Raw genomic sequence first — 21,335 nt, 5'->3', positions numbered from 1 at the left:
GATTTTTTTTTTTTACAACTATGGGTTATATAACTACTAGGTCTTTGAGCAATAATCCAACACTACCATGTACATAAGACATGAGATAATACATAGACCATGCTGCCTGTGAAAACCCAGCTACAGTAAAGTCATTTTTTGTGATGTTTCTACATAAAAGCATCCTAAATGATGATTCATGAATTCAGCCTGGATTGCACAGAAAGGGTCACACTTCGACAGGGGTCAACTTTTAATTTACTTTTTAATGGTAATTCAGGAAATGCAGGGTATATTTAAGCCAAACAAACCCCTAAAACAAATCTCTGTTGAAATGCCCATTTGTCAAACCAAAATAAATGTGTGGGTAACATTATTTTACCTGTATTTCGGGTTCTTATTGGTCAGATCCTCATATATCTGGACTGTTGGATCTCCTCTGTATCTCATCTGTCTTCCTAAATAATTTTACTTTTTTGCTTTTATCCCGTCTGTCCTCTCCACCTCCCCCGTCCTTCCTAAAATTTTATTTTGATGTTAGCTTCATTACTGACATACCTAAAATAAATCACAGCTCATACAAGTATTAACGTTACTTGTGTTAATTTTTATTTAAGCACGGTATCCGTTGACTAGAACGTATAGGGGCGGCTTACCTGCAAACTGCTTGACGCCAAATGTTTTTACTTGTGCATCAACCATCTCTGTCATCTGAGGGGTTGTGTGGTACATGTTTAAATAGATAAACGAAACAAACTTTACTCTAAAACTACTTTCTATTGAGATTAGGCTTGTTCGACTTCATGTGTCGTCGCAAGAACCGACCTCCAAATGACGTCAAAATACCGCGAGAACGATTAGAGTAATCATACGAAGCACTTTCCAGCCGTTTCTCAATATGCGTTCTTATCTGTACTTGTGTTCTTGTGGACTTGTGAAACGTCATCAGCCGCGGCCCAAGTACTGTTCCAATTCAAAGTTCGCATCAAGCCCAAGTTCACATAAAATCCCCGGATGTGTTCTTGATCCGCCCATTTTATCGAGGATGCATCAGAGGAGACTTGTGTGTACTTATGACAGCGAAGTTTCCCAGAATGCATTTCGCGTCAGAAGTTCGTTCTTCCGAGTCTGAACTTGCAAGTTCGAACTTCGAAGGACACAAGTCCGAGTTCGGCGTACTTGGTTTTGAGAAACGGCTGAAGTCTAATTTCGTCTCGCTCTCGCGGTACTTTGACGTCATCCGGCTGTCGGTTCTGTATGTGTACAGGCGAGGCGAAGTGACTGCAAAATGAGCGGGAAAATGTTTGGTCCTCACATTGAAAAATATTCAGGAATATTGAGTTCAAGTTTATTGTGGTAAATAACCATTTTATCAGTTGTTTTAAATAGTAAAAGTTTGCAGTTCATTAATTTACCCTCTGTTAACCAAAATATAATTTATAATTGTTTAAACAGTGGCCATTTTATTTATTTGTAGCCAAGGGCATAAACGTTACGTTACTGTTGAGTAGAAAAATGACAAGCCCTTCTGCTGCAACTTAAATCCGAAGGTCGAGTGCTGATGAAGAAGATGGTTATAAATAATTTGGCTTAGAGAAGCGCGACTAACTAATGTTCCAGGTGAGGCACTTGTGAATGAGAAAATTGCATGTACATTTCTTTTATAAATTATGTAACTTTTTCCAGCTTGTTATGTTCACCATTGCTGTAATTAGTAACGTACCGTCCCTTGGTGAGAAATTGCGGTCCCTTTGATTTGTAGTATGTTGTGTGAGTCGCCTCGGTTTTGAAACCTTTGGTCTGCTGGATCAAAGCCAAATGATTTGGTCATTAAGCTGTTCGTAATGTCAATGAGATTCAATTCTCACTCCCAACACAATGGCTTTTTAATGCCTTATAAAACAGCTTGAGTCCCTCAAACTGACCGGATCAGACACATGCAGAGACTCAATTCAAGTGCAGTCAAACGGGTCTTTTACTAAGGGCTATTTCATGGGCACATTTATGAGATAAAAGGTCAGGTTTGCCGGCAAGGAAAGTGTACTGAAATTATGTGAATTATAACATGCTTGGATGGCCAGACAGCTTCTCTGTAGGGTTTCCTTCCTTTGTCTTTGACTAGACTATAAGGCTTTTTGCTACTACAGTACTGTAGCTTTTCTTTTATCCAAATAAACGGCATCAACAAAAACGCATGGAGAAATGTACAAAAACCAGTGTTGAAAAGCATAATTTGAGTAATTTCATTAAAAAAATATTTTTAACACATTTCTGTACATTTACAGATATACTACTATGCGTATACAGAAACACAACCTGTAATAGTTGCACATTGAAAGGTCGCTACTGCCACCCTCTGGATATTTAGTGCAACGCATATAAAAGAGTGGGCTGTTTTATGAATGTAACAAGCAGTTACATTCTACTACTAGTTTTTTTTAAAGCTTTGGTTTTGTAACTGAAATGCTGTATAAAATATGGTTGTCATTGTCATAACCATCATGTAAAAGCAGTTTTTACAAAAAGACATAATAAAAACTTTAAAAAAAGATAAAAATAATAAAATGCTGCCTTTATATCTTAATGAACCACAGTCGTAATCAACACTACATGAACTGCATGTTAAACATTATAGTGGTTTATTTGCTTCGTAAAAAATATTGAATTTTTGACATGGCAAATAAGCAGACAACGCAAGAACTAGAGAATCTGACAATTTTACTGCTGGAAAAGAAAATACATAATTATTTGAATCTCAAACCTCTGTGTCTTTTTGTAGTTTGGATGACACAGAAAATCAATTTAAAGTGTTTTTCATTTCACCTTTTTCAGTGTTTTTCACCATTTGTAGGTTGATTCATCCTGAAAAGTGTAAAAAGTGTTTTTTTGTAGCATACATGACTGAAATGACGTGAATTTGGGATGTCCTTTTCAGTTCCATTTGCTGGTATTGGCACCGAAAATTCACACTTCACCTTTAACTTAGTAGTTCATATGGTAGCCCCTAGTACAGAAGGCTTTAATACACGTGTATCATGATGACATACAAAAACATTCAACCAGATTTTATTGTAAAATTGCTGGCAAGAAAATGGCACTGATCTGACAAAAAATATAGACTGAGGTGATTCTGGAAGCCCAGCCGGGTCCAAGTTTTGAAAAGTGTGAACAGAACAAAACATAGCATAGTGTTTGATAGTAGTTTGAGACAGGTGTCACTGTCAGAAATAAACGTACAGAAGTTGTCACTTGGAAGGTACCATTATGTACCATTTAGGTACAGATATGTACCTTTGAGGTACTAATATATGCATCCATAAGTGTACTTTTTTTAAAGGGTAACGGTCCTGTGACGGCTTTTGTACCGTTATTTCTGAGAGTGCAGATTATTACAGATCCAACACATTACACTGTAATCCTATCCAAATTTACTTTGCAATTTCTACACTGATGCTTTAAAACATGTAAAAACAAACATGTCACTTAATGAAGTATACACTCTAAAAAAATGCTGGGTTATTTTCAACCCAGCATTGAGTAAAAAAAGGGACAAAACCAGCCATTGGGTTAAATGAACCCAGAAAATGTTTACCAACAACCCAGCAAAGGTTAAATTACAACCCAACTGCTAGTTTTGTCTCGATTTAACCCAATGCTGGTTTGAAAATAACCCAGCATTTGTTTTGTAAGTGTACATTTCTGTAAAAGCTCTGCTTCTTTATATACAAAGGCCTCACTGGAAAAAATGGACATTCATTGGGTCGTACCACAAGAGTGATCGGAAAGGAAAAGCTGGTCAAACTTCAGTGCAAAAATGCCATTTCCCTAGATATTTTTAAATTGTCTAATGCATTATGCAAGACAAAAATCAATATTTGCAGGTGTGTTTGCAAAGCTTTAAACGACTGTGGCTGTTCTAAAACACTTACTTGCCGTTTCACCTTTTCTACTCTAAATTACATTGTTGTGCACTTTACAAAATACAGAACCTTTTTCAAGATGCAGAGACAGAAAGGGTGAAAAATCTTTTTAAAACCTTTCCCAGTGTTAAAACTATGAAGCGTTCCATTAGGAGTGTGCGCACACATACATACACATAGGTGATAATAGACATCATTCTGATATATTAATGTACAAAATATATATATACTCTAAAATAGCTTTAACAGTTTGGCTTTTAGAATCAAAATATGAATAGTTAAAAATACAAAAAACGCCACATTTGGGCATTTTGCTCTGTTAAAAGTGTCCTATGTCAGTCTAGAGGAGTGTGATCTACACACAATGTACTGTACCGTAATACTGTCACCTTTAACTCCCCTACCAGTAACAACCACAGTCGCTGCAAAAAAGTTTGGATAACCATAAAGGGTTTGTAGCGCTCTTGTGCCAACTACAGCGTTAGCTCATTGCGATATCACCTAGATAGTGTTGAACACAACAGGATTTTACGACCAGGACTCTTTACGTACACCGACGAACTATATACACATAAAACAGCTGTGTTTTACAGGTATATAGGCTTCAGTGTAGTCATGCAGTTTTGGATCCACCAAAATCGGACAGGAACGCTCAGAAGCATCTCGTCATGCTCCCCACCTGAGAGTGCGTCTGCCTCCATTCTCTACTTTGTATTCTTTGAGATTCCTATTTTTCTTTGGTCTCTGAAGATGATCAATCCGAGCTGTTCCATATCATAAATACCCCCGTTAATCTGTCGGGAAGTCTCAATGTGCAATGGGGCAGTATGCTCCCGGTCGGATGTGGGCTGTTTCAGAACTAATCCTATTCGGATTGGTCCAGGAAGATGCCCATCAACAACCTGGCCAGCCCCTGGAGTCTCCTCCTTGTATCATCTCAACCGTATTCTGAATTTAAGCGGCTGAGTGTTAGCTGCTGTTGGGTCCTCCGTTCAGGAAGTAGGTCGTCATTTCGCCTTTGCCCTTCACTTTAACTAACCCTCTGCACTCCAGTGTGTAGTTGTACGAACTGAGAACTTGATAGAGGTCAGTTGTGACCTGATACAAAGGAAAACATTAATGAGAATGTATTTATCATATTTTGTGAATAATTCGGTCTACTTAAAAGATCTCACCTGTATCCTCTCAGGTACCCCAGTGCTGTCCATCCTGCTGGCTACATTAACAGTATTCCCCCATATGTCATATTGCGGTTTACGAGCGCCTATGACACCAGCCACTACAGGACCAATGTTGAGACCTACAGGGCAATTTATGAGCCATTAAACAGTATAAAAAAATACTTCAAACAGAGAAGGTACTCTTGTTAACTCATTCCCCGCCAGCTTTTTTTTAAAGTTGCCCGGCAGCATTTTTTATGATTTTCACAAAATGCCTTCTAGGAAAATTTTCTTTATAAATATATAAACATACAATTTATTTAAAATGAAAGATTAGACCCTCTGCGTTTAAACAAATAAACAAACACATAAACAAGTTTCATCCCATCTTCATTTGTTCTCTTTTTAAAACTCCTTAAATATGGGTAGATTTCTTAAAAAAATACCAAATTTTGAGCAAAAAGCTGAAATGATTGCATTTTTGTAAAGAACTTTTGTTAGAGATCAGATTTAGAATGAAGATCAAATCATACACAGAGTTTACAATGTTGTAGAATTAGCTGATGCTTCAGTTTTTATAAATTGGGTACGCACCCCACCTAGTGGATAATAACGAAAAAAAAATATTACCGTAAAAACTCCTCATTGGCAGTGAAATATTTTCTTTTAAAGGGATAGTTCACCCATTCACATTCTGTTTCGTGGACTCTATTCACTTCCATAGTATTCTTTTTCCTACTATAGAAGTGAATGGGGTCCACGAACAGTTTGGTTACAAACATTTCTTCCTTTGTGTTCATCAGAACAAAGAAATGTATACAGATTTGTAACAACATGAGAGTGAGTAAGGGGTTGTGCACACCAAAACTTTCAAACGCGTCTGAAAACGCCTGGAGGACCCTGGATGCCAGCTGTTTTTTCGGCTGAGTGCCAGCTTTCTTCAGCTGTGTGCTTTGCACTGCAAAAAATGATTTTCCTACTTAGTATTTTTGTCTTGTTTTCAGTAAAAATATCTAAAAGTAAGAAATAAGAAAAATAAGTCTCGTTTTTAGACAAAAAAATATAAAATTTAAATGAATTTGTGCTTAAAACAGAACATTTTTCTTATTCCATTGGCAGATTTTTTTAGCTTATTTTAAGCACAAATTTATATTTTTTGTCTTAAAACTAGACTTATTTTCCTAGGTCATTTTGCTCATCAAGAAAATACATTTTAATTTAAGAATTTTTAGATATTTTTTACTGAAAACAAGACAAAAATACTAAGTAAGAAAGTCATTTTTTGCAATGTGGTAGCTGTGATACTTAAGCTGTGAGCCGGTTGGTTGTTTTGATACTTGTCCCGCCCCTCATCCACTGTGTTTGGACGGGCGTGTGAGAACTGACATTGACGAGCGAGCTTTTCACCCAAAGTTAATTCTGTTTTTATAATTCTCGGCGCTCAGAGCTGAGCGCGGCAAAACTGCCAAGCGCCGGCTTTCAGCGCGGAAACAAAAGCACTAGCTGCTGGCTTATTTGAAAAACGCAGAGCTTCCATTGGAAACAATTGAAAACATGCGCCGGCCGTGGGCATAAAAGCTTTGGTGTGCATGCCCCCTAAATGATGACAGAATTTTCTTTTTTGTGTGAACTATCCCTTTAATTGACGAGATAACTTGTCAATGGCGAAGAAAGAGTTAATAGCTGAAATTCATTGGTTTGTTTTGAAAAGACACATGCAGAAGTCTGTATAGAGTTATAGGGATATGCTAAGCCTACTTTGCTTACCTATCTTCATTTTGAAGTTATTGAAAGAGTGCTCATTGATGTACTTCATCTGGTCCATGAGGCGCATGGCGTAGTCGGCCAGAGCTCGAATGTGCGACCTTCCAGCCTTATCATAGGTGGAGTCATTAAGCCCAGATGCGGCCATGTACGTGCTACCGATTGTCTTAATCTTTTCTAGTTGACGAAACTGCTCCTCACTTATGATCTGCACACAAGTAAAAAAAGTCAAAGATCACAGCTTTCATCCGAAATAAAAAATATATGAAGATTCAGATCCGGTTTAGATCTGATTACGAGGAACAAGTCTTGAGCTTTACAGTTTTTCTCAGTCAATTTGGAGCATTTCTCAGACCAGAAATTAATCTTTCAAAACACTTTGTTCAACCTCAACATTATCAAGTCAGTTGTGCACAACATAAAAGCAAATTCTCATTGTTTTAGACAAATTACAAATGCTTGGTACAATCATGCAGATGATTATGTACAATTGTCTGCTGTATCCTACATTTTCAATTGCTTATGTCGTTTTCATCAAAATACAATATACTGGTTTCAGTTTAATAGTTTTACACCTCAAAACATTTAGGAATGAGTTTATTGTACAAGGCATGTCATGCAAAATTGTTTGTGTCATAATCTGTTACTGTAAGCATGTTTTCCATAGTTTTATTTGTCTTTTATAAATGTGAATTGAATAGATAAGTTGCTGTCAAGTGAATGTTGAAATTTTGAGTTACAAAAATTTGCTGTAATCTGCTGTACCTCATCGAAGTCGGCGATGATCTCGTTGAGTAGCCTCAAGCACTCCACGCCTTCATTGTTAGCCTCAAGTTCCACGTAAAATTCTGAGAAGTTGCTGATGGAAGCAAACATGACAGCCACACATTCACACGACTGATAGTACAGCTCGTCGTTTCTCCGCTCGCGTGCCAGGAAGTGTGCGGCCACATCTTTGGGTAGGATGTTGTGAAGGAGCCGACGGTTGTAGGCCTGAAGTTCCTCCATCTCCTCTTTCTCCTCTGTGGCCTGTGAAGATGATGAAAACACAAGATAATGTCACAAACATTCAAACAGCATTTAGCTTTAATGTGGAGGACATAACACACTATTGATGAGTTTCATGAACTCATGAAACATTTTATGATGAAATAAAGGCTATTTTATTTAATAAGGTGTGTTTTAGTAGCTATCACTGGCATGCAACAATAGTCAGGTACAGTAAAATGTGTTATGACCATTGACTTGGAAAGGAAAATGATTAGCCCCTCCTTTAAGATCACACATCACACCTGTAACTTCCACAGAAAGTCCAATCTGGCGGTGGACTCCACCTGCTGGGCATGAAGGTAAAGTGCCAACACAAAGACTGTGATGACCACTGGTGTCACAATCTTTAGAGGAACTCGTGTGTCGGTCATACAGCTACAAAACATAACACTGAAATGTCAGCAATTTCACGTCAAAATAATACTGCATGTTCAAATGAAATATATGTGATGAGAGAACGTGGTTTCTGGTTGCATGCTTATGCAGATTGTATAGTACATAGATATTTACTTGTATAATGTTATGCAATCAAAAACATGCTACAGCTCTCTGGCATTCATACATACAAGTATTGTATCTTACCTTGTTCCATTGATGTACTCACTGTGAATACAAAGACAAAAGCAAATGTGTCAGAGCACAACAGACAACACTTTATCTTCCCCATAGATTCCATTAAACTGACCTGGGCCAAATCAGCGAGTACCCACTCAAGAGGGCTTTCATTAGCATAACTTTATGAAGTGCTTGAGTATAACTATCAGAGCGAGAGATAGTGGACAATATAGAGACAGACAGATCAACAGACAGATGGATGGATAAATGGGTAGAAAGACATAATAACAGAAAGACAGATAGATAGATGGATGGATGAAGACAAACAGATCTACAGACAGACAGGTGGATAGACGGACAGATGGGTAGACTGTTTGATAGATGTACGGACGTATAGATTAGCAGACAGATGGATAGACAGACAAATAGATCAACAGACAGACAGATGGGTGGATAAACGGACAGATGGATTGATAGATTGATGGATAGATGTACAGACAGATGGATTAGCACACAGATAGATGGATGGATGATAGACAGAAAAAAAATACAGATAGACAGGCAGATGGATGGATAAATGGACAGACAGATGGGTAGACTGTTCGATGAATAGATGTACGGATGGATGGATTAGTACACAGATGGATGGATGGATAGACAGAAGAACATACACTCCTAAAGGATTATTAGGAACACCATACTAATACTGTGTAAGACCCCCTTTCGCTTTCAGAACTGCCTTAATTCTATGTGGCATTGATTCAACAAGGTGCTGAAAGCATTCTTTAGAAATGTTGGCCCATATTGATAGGATAGCATCTTGCAGTTGATGGAGATTTGTGGGATGCACATCCAGGGCACGAAGCTCCCGTTCCACCACATCCCAAAGATGCTCCATTGGGTTGAGATCTGGTGACTGTGGGGGCCATTTTAGTACAGTGAACTCATTGTCATGTTCAAGAAACCAATTAGTAGCCATCAGAGGATGGGTACATGCTGGTCATAAAGAGATGGACATGGTCAGAAACAATGCTCAGGAAGGCCGTGGCATTTAAACGATGCCCAATTGGCATTAAGGGGCCTTAAGTGTGCCAAAAAAACATCCTCCACACCAAGCAACTGCCATGTGATTGGTTGATTAGATAATTGTATTAATGAGAAATTGAACAGGTGTTCCTAATAATCCTTTAGGTGAGTGTACAGACAGACAAGCGGATAAATGGACAGACAGAGAGATGGATGGAAAAACCAACAGGCAGTTTGATGGATAGACAGACAGATATAAGGATGGATGAAGACAGACAGATGGGTAGACTGTTTGAAAGATTGATGGATAGATGTACAGACGGATGGATTAGCACACAGACAGACGGATGAATAGGCAGATAGATGGATAGATGGACAGATGGGTAGACTGTTTGAAAGATTGATGGATAGATGTATTAGCACAGTGGTTCTCAAACTGGGGGGCCCTGCGATGGTGCCAGGGGGGCCGCGGTTTACTGACATTTTATCAAATAAATTAATTAATTATCAATTCTGTGTAATTAAAGCTTAGACAGCAATACATCGAATAATTGTATATGTTTTGTTTCATTCAAATGTTAAATTTCAAAATGTTTTATGTCATAAATTTTCTTTCACAAAGTGAGGCACCGTATACAAGGGTTAGCAAACAAATAAACAAGATTAGCACACAAATAGACAAATGGATGAAAGACAGAAGAACATACAGACAAACAAGCAGATAGATGGATGGAAGAACATACAGACAGGCAGATGAATAGATGGACAGATATAAATATGGATGAAGACAGACAGACAGATACTCACAAAGCATTGGCCATGACAAGCAGGTCAACGTTGTCAAACAGGCTGACCTCTGGCACCTCCATGATGATGACGTACAAAAGTTCAATGAAGAGCATTAGGATGAGTTTACCAATACTGCTGACCTGCAGAAACACTGAGCAGGCCAGTAAACTCAGCAGTACACATGATGAGAAGTACTGCAAGCAGAGGAAAAGACAAACACTATTCAGAGTACTATTCACTGGTAGTAATACATATAAATCACATCCTTTAGCAAAACAGTACAGCAGGACACCACTGCACATCTAGTACACTTTCTGACCAATAGCTGAACAGTTTCTTCACACACCTCTGGAAAATTGCAGGCGGGTGATGAACTGTTACACAGGCTTTCCTGAGACCAGAGCGTGTAGTTAAAGAAAGAGCTGCGGACATGGCAAGCGTTCACATCACTGGGGCTGATATTAAACTCCTGACTTAAACACGTTTTCAGGTCATCTGTACTGCAGGTAAACTGAAGGACAGATAAAGAAGTTACATTATTTACAAATTCAACGCTGTACTATTTCCATGTTAAAAAGTGAAAAACAAACTAGCTAACGTCTGCACCACTACTGGCACCAACAAGCATTACGGCGCATTTCCATTGCACCTCACGGTTTGGGTCGGGTCAGCTCACCCGTCACCTCACTTTGGCTTGGTTAGCTTTTCCATTGAGTTTAGTAACACTTCGGAGTGGGAGGGATTATAGGCGCATTGTTTTATTTGCGCTGCCTACTGCTGTGACATCATTTAAGTGAGAGTGCTGTTGGAATACATCCCCATACATTCATTTAACGTTTTCTCAGTCCGCCTACACATCGCGTTTATCACTACCTCTGTCTCACATGACGGTTTCTGTACAAACACCTGTGGCGTCAGTTGAAGCGCTCCACTGAGCCTTATTTAAGTTGCATTTAAGCATAGATGCAGACGTGCGCGTTGCGAATGTGCCGCCACAAACTGCAAGTCTGGAAAAAAACTGTTATGGTGTTCCTGATTCTCAACCTGTGGATGTTTTTCATCGCTGAAAGGGAGGTTGGTAACTTATAGTAGAGCACAGATGACAACAGGTTTGCTCGAAACAGCGCAAGCTAGCACGAAGGTAAAGCTCTTTTACATTATAGCGATGACGCTGGTAGTGACGATTCTCTCGGACCAATCAGTGATCTACAGTGTTTTCACGTCACGTTTTGGTATCAGCTCAGGTAGCTTGGAACCGCGACCGAGGTGGTACTAAAAAAAAGTATAGGGTACTACGTACTGCACCCATTGGAAAAGCCCCCAAAAGTAAGCTGACCCGACCCAAACCGTAGGGTACTATGCAATGGAAATGCGCCATTAGTCAGCCAACTTAGTCAGCCAATAGAAAAATGCATTGTGCATTAACTTGATGCTGTAAATAAGGGGTTTCAAACTTTTTGTCAGCCGAACCCCTTGACCTAAATTATTTACTTGAAGTACCCCTTGAGATTTTAAGTAAATATTTCAATAAAACATTTATTTTTCATTTGTTTAAAAGTTTTTCATCAGTAGTATTTTACATCTTTATTGTTATTATTACCTGTTATTGGACCTTCATCTGGTAAATTTCTTTTATGGACATAAAATCTGTCCATTTTGCATGAGTTTTCTTATATGTAGTGTTGTGTAATGGTCACATGAATATATAAATATAAAAATAAACTACGGGTACAGGTTTTATTAATTTTTTTTTCACTTTCTAATTTATTAAATTATTTACTTTTTATGATTTAATCGTAATTGATCAATTTGTTTCATCAACTCACAAACTTCCTGCAATTCCCTCAACCCAGTTTGGGAAACCCTGCTATAATAATCTGATATATTAAATGCAATAATAATGGTATAAGTTTATAAAATCTATTTAAATTATAATAAAATCTGTAAAAACTGAAAACCAACATAAATGATTCACATTTTTTGGGAGCATACATTTTTTTTTTCAGAAACAAATTTTTCAGAACAATGGGTCTCATTCACGAAGCATGTGTACGCACAAAAATACTAATGTAAAAAATTATGATTTAATAAAAACTTAGACCACACGTTTGCAATAATCATGAACAAGGAAAAATATATAAAATATATAACATAAATATATATATATATATATATATATATAAAAAAAAAATATATATATATATATATATATATATATATATATATATATATATATATATAACATAAATAAATAAATAAATAAATAAATAAATAAATAAATAAATAAATAAATAAATATATATATATATATATATATATATATTATAGGTTTCTTTTTCCTTATTTATGACTATTGCGTATGTGTGGTTTAGGTTGTTCTTACATTTTTGCAAACATTTAGAAGAAATTTTAGTATGAAAGTTTTTGTTGATTCATGATTTGTTAGTTAAAACGTCCAGACATTTCACGAACAAATTTGTGTGTATGCATGCTTAGTGAACAAGACCCAATATTCATAACTTTATAAATATTACAATCATTCAGTTATAGCAAACCACTGCGCAATATGCATGTTTGCTATGTTTTTTCTCATTTCAGTATATCTTGTAAACCATTGCTTATAAAATGTAAGCTCTTAAAAACTCTTTAATAACTCTAACAGCGTTTGAGTGACAAGTGACTTGTAAAATATATCTGAACACAGAATTCAGAAGATAAAATCCCACCAAAGCCAAACATTAGAGATTTTATTGGCCTCTGCGGGCTTCCTTCAGTTTAAAAACAATCATTAGTTTGCTAGAGGAGCAGAAATTCACCTTCGAGTGCTGTTCTGCACCTTGAGTCTAATGTTGGTTGTGTATTTATGTGATCGCAAAGATCCATAGAATAGTATCTGATGCTCAGAGGAAATAACTCTTCACTAAAAGGCTTTCAGGAGACTCACGATGTTAATGAAAGCGGAGAGAAAGACCAGGACGATTGTAAAAACTCCCACCAGGGTGCTGTTGAGTCTGGACTGAACAATCCTTTTGGACAGAGTTTGCAAGGGCTTAGAGAAAAACTGTCAACAGAGAGAGAAAAGCATTAATTTCAGTCTACAGTATATACTACACCAGAATATTATATCTATTGCAAAAGGTCATGGGTTTGAACCCAGGGAACAAGCATACTTATAAAATGCTGTACTTCCTAATGCATTGTAAGTCGCTTTGGATCAATGCATACACTTAAATACATATAAACACGTTTTTGATCAATCTTGCTATAGCTTCTATTCCACTGTGAGTCTGTGCAATAGCTTTTACCTAGAAAAACTAAAGACGGCAATGATCGTTCCACCTCGGTGTGCACTAAAGGGCTGACAGCTTTAGATTGTGTTTGTGCCTTAACTCAGGTCGGGTCACTGTCTCTAGAGACAAGCTCAGATTTACACAGCTGGAGGCACAATATCAATTGAACCCAATCCGGTTATTTTAGTCAATGTTTCTTTTAGAGCAGTCTTGAGGTGAATTGAAAGACTTTGACTTTGCGACAATGTAAGGATGGTCTGTGGAGGGATAGTTCACATAAAATAAAACTTCTGTCTTAATTTACTCACTTTATGTTAAACCTGTTTGAGTTTCTTTATTCTGTTGTACATATAGTGAAGATATATTTCAAGAATTCTGGTGGCCACACAGTTGATGACGGTATCCACTGACTTCCTACTATGAAAGTCAGTGGGTACCATCAAATGAATCCAAATATTTGTTTGTGTTCAACAGAAAAAAACTCATACAGGTTTAGAACAGCATGTAATTTTGTCTGTATGTCTGTTATTCTTAGAGACCAGAGTTGAACCCTAAAACCCTTAAAGAGCACCTATTGTCCGATTCACGTTTTTAAATTTCCTTTGGTGTGTGTATTAGTACATGTTAACACTATGCAAAAGGTATAACAGAAGTAAACGATGACGTGAGCTATAGTCTCCAATGTAAACATGGTAAGGAGCATCACATTTCCGGCTGACGTCAGATGTATTCAGACCAATCACAACTTACAGATTAGCTGGCCAATCAGGGACACAGAGCTTTTCAAATCCATGCGTTTCAGGAAGAAAGAGTAATCTGGAGCTACAAAAATGTACACTATTTGGAAAATAATGTGTTTTTTAACCACAAACTACGCGAACACATTGTATTATACCAAATACACAAAATAACATTGTTTTTTAGCAATGAAATAGGTGCTCTTTAAAGTGGCTTGCGGAGAGCTGACCTACATCTACTGCTAAGAGTTTATCACTTACTCCAAAACAAGAGTAAATAGCTGTGATGAACATGACAGCCATCAGGAGGACCAGACACAGCACATAGAAGCCAACCATCAGCCCAGAACTGCAGAACAACACAAAGGAAACATCACACAGGTAAGTCTGGAAAATATTTTTTTTTATGTGACCCTGGACCACAAAACCAAGACCAAATAACTACAATTTACAGCGTCCTTTGCTTGTGATCCGTCATAGCACACAGATCTATGGTTAACATGGAAAAATTCAGATTTTCATGATATGTCCGCTTTAAATCACATACAAAAAGCAACCATAAACGTAGCTTAGACACTCCTTTTTCATCAACGCGAGGAAAAGTATCCAGTAGTGTTATGCACAACTATGTTTTAGTTAGCCAAGCAACTATAAAACTTAGAGTTTACACCATAGACTAAAACGAATATGCTGAATTTCCTATGAAGAAGATAGAAAGCAGGCAACTTCAGATGTTTCCTGAGCCTCATGAGCTGTTTCCATCTTGGAAAACTACTCCAATATTGACTTTGGTCTTGTTGTTTTTCCTGTAGCGTTATCGTTTTAAATCTCTTTTTCGCTTCCTTAGCGACATTAGTTTTAATGTCCCCGAGAATAGGTCTTCAAATCTGCCTCAAATCAAAGTATTAGATTGCGAGTTCCTCACGGTGTGCGGCTGTTTCTCAATCCGAAGGATTTCAGCCTACGCAGGTCGCATATGCAGGCTGCATACGTCATCAAGCCTGGTATGTTTAAGTTAACTGAGCTTTACATTCGCAAGTCATAAGCATATTACAACAATTTATGAATAATTAAGAATAATTGTCAGCTTTATAATTGTTAATATTCTGAAATAAGACTGTCTTGATGACGTATGCCGCCTACACATGCAACCTAGGGAGGTTTCAGCTAGCGGCCAGCGTAAGTGTAGTCTGAAAGCGCAAAAGGTGGAGCTTAAATTTCAGGAATGTCCCTCGTCGGCGAATGTATTTCAAAGATGGAGGTACAACATGGATTCAGCCAGTCGAGCGACGCGCCCATATGTATTCTAAATAGCAAATTCTACACTTACAAGAATACTTTGATCATGTGGAAGTAATTACACACGAATTAGCACATTTTTTTTTTAAATAAAAATTTTTTTGGCACCCTCAGATTCCCCTAGAAAATCCCTTAGATTTTTAAATAGTTGTGTTTCGGCTAAATATCCTCATATCCTAACAAACAATACATCAATGGAAAGCTTATTTATTAGCTTATATTTATAGATTATTTCAGCTTTCAGATGCTGTATATATCCCAATTTTAAAAAATGACCCTTGTGACATATTTTGTGGTCCATGGTGACACATACTGTATAAATTTCCACTCATATCCAGGATTTCATTACTGTGGCAACCCCCAGGTGTAATAAAACAGGTCACGTATATGACTGAAGTCTTCATTTCCAACATTTATTAAAAATACTATTCATTTCATAGGTATCTTGTCTGGTGGTGTTTGAATTAGGCATTATTGCTGTATGCATTGCAGTGTACTTACTGCGGTACAATGACGATCTGAATGAAGCAGATGAATAAAAAGACAAGGGAGGCACAGGCTACGTATGCACCAAATCTGGTATCCACCTGTTTAGAGTACTGATAAAGATGACATGAGGTTAACATAGATTTAACTGGCATGTGAAAGCAAGTATTGGTGAACTGAAAAGTGTATATACACAAAGTTATGACATACTTTACTTTAAGGTAAATTATGATGCATTTTACATATTGATGAACTTTAAGTAAGATGAAGACTTTCAAGTGTTTAGCTTTTAGTCCGTAAGCATGTGTGGGGATTTTGTTGTGTATTTGCTTTTTAAAATTAACATAGTTATATACATCTGTGTGTGTGAACATTTGTGTGAAAACCGAATAAATTTAGAAAATTCAATTGGTATATAAACCTAAAATAAGTTGAATATAGACAATAATGGACAACAAAAGTTTTATCCCGTTTATCTGCATCTGAAAGATCTGTATGACGTGGTACAAGGACCAGTTTATAACCATCTGTAATAACCAGTAACATAAAAAGCAACCTGTTTACTGCTTAGTACCATCTGTACAACAACCAATTTCATAACGTGCATGTATCTACAAAAGAAGAACGAACGATAACAACTTTCCTTTCATTGCCTTCTTTAAAAAGAAATTCTGCATGTCTCTTACACAAGCACTTTGAATCTAACACCATAAAATGACTTAAATCACAGTGAGATTTCAGAATTAGTCAGAGACTGACGTCTTTTACTCGACTTGGACCTTGAGTTTCATTGCCGCTATTCATCTTAGCAGCAGTCAGTCAGAACACTTTTCAGTCAGGCTCCTGGATACTTTTAGACCTGCACAATGGTACTAACATAAAAGACCACTGACTGGCTCTCTCCTGTTTCTACTGCTCAACCCAAAAAAACACTTCATTATACAATTTTTTAAGGTTTACCCAAAAATAAAAAACATCAGCTGCTCACATTAAACACATATATTAAACGAATAGTCTGTCTCAAATAAGTCACAAGATTTGCAAAATAGTAGCTCTTGCCTTTTATAGGGTTGTAAAGTAAAGTACTGAGGCTTGACAGGGATCAAACAGCCGTACCTTTTTCTCCAGGTCAGGTTCACGAAACGTCAGCAGAAATTTCTTCACGTGTTCGGACCGCAACCGGTCGATGCTCCGAGCGTCAATGGCACGGCCCAGAAACTCGTCCACCTCATCTTCGGGGTTCAGGTTTTCCTGCGTGTTTCTGTAAATAAAATGTCTAGATAACACAAGACGAAAGGGTTGTTCTTCCCGACACCACACCTTAAAATTAAGTTTCACCTGCTCTAGTATACAGTATATTCATACCGCAGACCTTAAAATGTATATTAAAGTAATAGGGTTAAACCAAACAGTTCAGTTCTCAAAACATTTTAGTCCCAAACTATTATATAAATAGCATGGGTGATTCTCCCGAAATTATACTTAAGAGGTGTCATGAAACAATTTGATAAAAAAATAAATGCTATCAAAATAAGAAGCATACAGTTACAAATATCTCTTCATGTAGTATTTTGCACATGATTTCAAATGATATCATACAAACCAATTTTTTTTTTCACATTTAAGGGGAAAATTTTCATTGCCGCAATGTGTCCATGACTGGATTTGGGTTCTTTGACAAGGAAATATTTAAAATTTAAAAATTTAAAAAATAAAAAGCTTCAGTGCATGTTATACTATAAACATTTACAGTAAAGAAACATGTGGTGATCATTGGTAAATGTAGAGTAATAAGGAATATAAATGTAAATAATAAGGAATATAAATGTGTCCACTGCCAATTTTCTCATCCTCCACAACAATTTTCAATCATTGTTTAAGCCCTCAAGGAACTAACATTTAAAAAAAAAAATTTTGAATGGACAAAATTGACTGTGACACTCAAGATGGCTACCAGGTAAGCAGTTCTTATTTTTTCTCTCCAGATAAAAGTAGAAATTTTGTTTGTCATAGTATCTAGACAACTTTTTAGTTCTCATTACGAAACATGAGTTTGTAAATGCATATATTTTATGTAATATCATGTTGCGGTAATGATAATTTTTTATAATGATAATCTAAAAAAAAGTAAATAATTCTATAGGAAATATTTTTAAATCCTCTAAAAATAATGGTGATAGTAAGTTTAGACCTTAATCTTATTTGTCAAAACTGGCTTCAAGGGCTTTTTAAAATTTCTGATGCTGGACACTTTCTTAATCTGGATTTCGTGAGAATCACCCAAATACTGTACGTGTGTATATTTATACTGTATACCAGTGGTTTCCAACCTTTTTGTGAGCAAGGGCTACCACAATGGATAAAACAATATAGAGGGCTACTTTTTTATATAGCCTACTCAAAACGTTTTTGTTTTACTTGTTGATTTTATTTTATTTTACTTGTTTAATCATTGTTTAAAATGTTGACATACACAAAAGAAGTCATGCTAATAAAAAATATGTAATAAATAAATAAATATTAAAATTGAGGCTATTAATAGAATGTGCTGTGGTGGGCAACGTGTTGGAGACCACTGCTGTATACAGTAGTTTTCCCAGACACCACCAAATGTAAACTGTAATCATCTCATTCCCTTTAACAGAAATTAGATGTATTCTGCCGAAATGTATCCATACTAAACACAGATTATTTGTAAGGCTACACAAAATGAAACGTTACCTAATCAAATGCCTTTTCAAAGCTGTGTGTTTTACCCTGTTAGTCTATTATTGATAAAACATTTGACACGCATGGCTGAAAGCAAGATTGTGCTTCTTATACTTACTTGTCTTTGGGATCTTCAAATCCCTGCAATAAATCAATACAGAAAACACATTAAACATCAATGCAGTGTGAATCAAGCACAACAGTGACCCCTTACGGAGAGACAGGGAATAGCAACTCAACATCATTATTAAGAAGTTCAAAGGCTATGAAATCAACTGGATCTGACAGAGCAATTTAATACACTTAAGTAAAATAAAAATTATACATATTCAGTGAATGCACAATTCTGTTTTTAATTATCGCAAACATTAAATATACTTCAATTCATAAATTAAAAAATTCCTCTCTTGATTTTATCAGCCCATCTCCTCCAAACATGTCTTTGTTTCGGCATGCTCAGCATTTGACCATGCAATTAATTACTAAAGGAAAACATCAAGAACCGCCATACCTGTAGGTATTTAGGGGTCAAGCACCGAAGGTGCTGTGACACCTATTGGAATTGTTAGTATTATTATTATTCTGCTTCTTCTTCTTCTTCTTAGCCATAGGCGTCTATGGCAGCCCTATGAACCGTACATAGGAAAATGATGAAATTTGGCACAGTTGTAGTGGTGGTCTTAAAAAGTCATGTGACCAAAAATGGGGTCTCTAGTACTAACTCTATAGCGCCACCAGCAGTTCAAAAATTCAATGTTCAAATGGTTATAACTGCTGATCCGCTTGATCTATGAAAATTCTACTTAGTACACGTGATTGCTCTCCTCATGCTTGTTGCTTTTAATACCTTACAGTAAAACTCCACCCATTACAGTAGCGGCCATTTTGAAATGTACAGTATTTCGTTTTTTCGCTACTCCTCCTTCAAATGTGGTTCAATTCTTATGAGATTTGGCACAGATGATCTTTGGAGTGAGCCGCATAGAAATGACCGAACAGAATTTTGATATTTATCTTTGTTTAAAAGTAATAAATGCGCAAACTTAACGAGGTTGACGCTTAAATGGTTCTGAAGCTGTAGCTCGGTCATTCTTTGATCAATTGAAATGAAATTTGGTACACTTCATGTGGACCATGAACTTGGGGTCCATGCAAAATTTGGTGACAGCGCCACCTATGGGTCATGAGATAATAAAATAGGCTATTTTTGCCCATAACTTCTGAACTGTTTGTCAGAAAATTATGATCTTGATGTCTATGGATTGCTTACCTCAGGCCGCATCTGTCGATGTGTATTATGCCGGGTTTGACCGAACCGCCTGTCCGCCATTTTGAAATTTCACATAATTTGTTATATTTTTTGAACTATTGGACATATTCGCGCAAAAATTAGTAAGGAGCTTCGACATGATGTCCTGAAGGTACCTGGGAAGTCAGAGTACAGCGCCACCTAGGGGTTATAAACTATAACAGTTCTTATGGAACTGCTTATAACTTCGGAATACTTTGTCTGATATTAATTTCTTTGTGAAATTGTATTCACTGGTTTATGCCGATTGAAACGATACCTCATTTGTCATTTTCCAACATTCTGTTTATGTGTTATTGTAAAGCATTTGGTACATGATTTTTTCGCTACTCCTTTTACAAATTTTGTTTATTTTATGCCAGGTGCTGCTCGTATAATGTTTGGAGCAATCCGCATAGAAATGACCGAACAGATTTTTGATATTCTGTTCTCTTTCTTAGAAATACCACTCCAAAGTTGACTGTGCCTGTGCCGTTGTCTATTTGTCATAGTAAATTAATGTGACTGTATGTTACATTGTATAGCATTACTATACAGAATGATCTTCTTGTCTTCAATCTCACTTGAGCTTTTTGATTCTCATATACATTGTATTTCTGTTAGTTCTGCTCTGCACTGTCAGTTTTGCATCTGTGTTGATTGGCATATGTCAATCCTTGCAGCACCTAAGCTGTTTTTTGCTGCCCTTTGGGCTGTGTTAACTGAGTTGCTCATCTGGTTAACCAGATGCCATGAGATCCTGAGGTCATGGGTTCAAATCCCATGTACAGTGATATTTTGTCTTAACTTTCTTCTCACTTAAGTTTTGTGATTTTCATACAATACATTGTATTTCAGTTATTTGTGCTCTCTCTTGTCATTTCTGCACTTTTGGTAATTGCTGGATATCAATGTTTACAGCTCTAAATCTCTATTCTATAGGTTGGACACACCAACTCAGTGGTTTAATCGTTTACTCAGTGGCGCATGCGGTAACTGCTGTGCTTTGGTAACCTGAGTTCATGGGTTCGAATCCCATGTGCAGTGGTTTTTGTCTTTTTTTTTTTGTTCTCACTTAAGTTTTGTGATTTTCTTACAATACATTGTATTTCAGTTATTTGTGCGCTCTGTTGTCATTTCTGCACGTTTGGTAATATCTGGATATCAATGTTTATAGCTGTAAAGCTGTATTCTATAGTTTGGACACACCAACTCAGTGGTTTAAATGTTTACTCAGTGGCTCATGCGGTTAGTGCTGTGCTTTGGGAACATGAGGTCATGGG

The 21,335-nt window shown here is 36.8% G+C and overlaps 2 protein-coding genes across 3 annotated transcripts in view; both read right to left on the bottom strand.

The window, feature by feature from the left end:
* hspbap1 (hspb associated protein 1) overlaps window positions 1–21,335 on the bottom strand; it is a 464,289-nt gene that overhangs the window by 379,265 nt on the left and 63,689 nt on the right. The gene's annotated exons all lie outside the window — the stretch shown is intronic.
* Window positions 2,681–21,335, bottom strand: part of adcy5 (adenylate cyclase 5) — a 124,951-nt gene continuing 106,296 nt past the window's right edge. The window contains exons 10-22 of one of the 2 annotated variants that reach the window (XM_065251989.1): window positions 18,883–18,905; window positions 17,172–17,331; window positions 16,071–16,168; window positions 14,532–14,619; window positions 13,188–13,304; window positions 10,590–10,754; window positions 10,262–10,437; window positions 8,456–8,476; window positions 8,116–8,248; window positions 7,589–7,852; window positions 6,827–7,031; window positions 5,075–5,199; window positions 2,681–4,997 (exon numbers count right to left, since the gene is read on the bottom strand). In XM_065251989.1, coding sequence (XP_065108061.1) covers window positions 4,869–4,997; window positions 5,075–5,199; window positions 6,827–7,031; window positions 7,589–7,852; window positions 8,116–8,248; window positions 8,456–8,476; window positions 10,262–10,437; window positions 10,590–10,754; window positions 13,188–13,304; window positions 14,532–14,619; window positions 16,071–16,168; window positions 17,172–17,331; window positions 18,883–18,905 — 1,704 coding nt within the window. In that variant the 3' untranslated portion in view covers window positions 2,681–4,868. The remainder of the gene's footprint in view (window positions 4,998–5,074; window positions 5,200–6,826; window positions 7,032–7,588; window positions 7,853–8,115; window positions 8,249–8,455; window positions 8,477–10,261; window positions 10,438–10,589; window positions 10,755–13,187; window positions 13,305–14,531; window positions 14,620–16,070; window positions 16,169–17,171; window positions 17,332–18,882; window positions 18,906–21,335) is intronic. The other variant, XM_065251990.1, reaches the window with a different exon arrangement.

Source organism: Paramisgurnus dabryanus, chromosome 15 (assembly GCF_030506205.2).
Source record: "Paramisgurnus dabryanus chromosome 15, PD_genome_1.1, whole genome shotgun sequence".
Lineage (NCBI taxonomy): Eukaryota > Metazoa > Chordata > Actinopteri > Cypriniformes > Cobitidae > Paramisgurnus > Paramisgurnus dabryanus.
The sequence above is the reverse complement of the archived record's forward strand: the minus strand, read 5'-3'. Positions and strand labels throughout refer to the sequence as shown.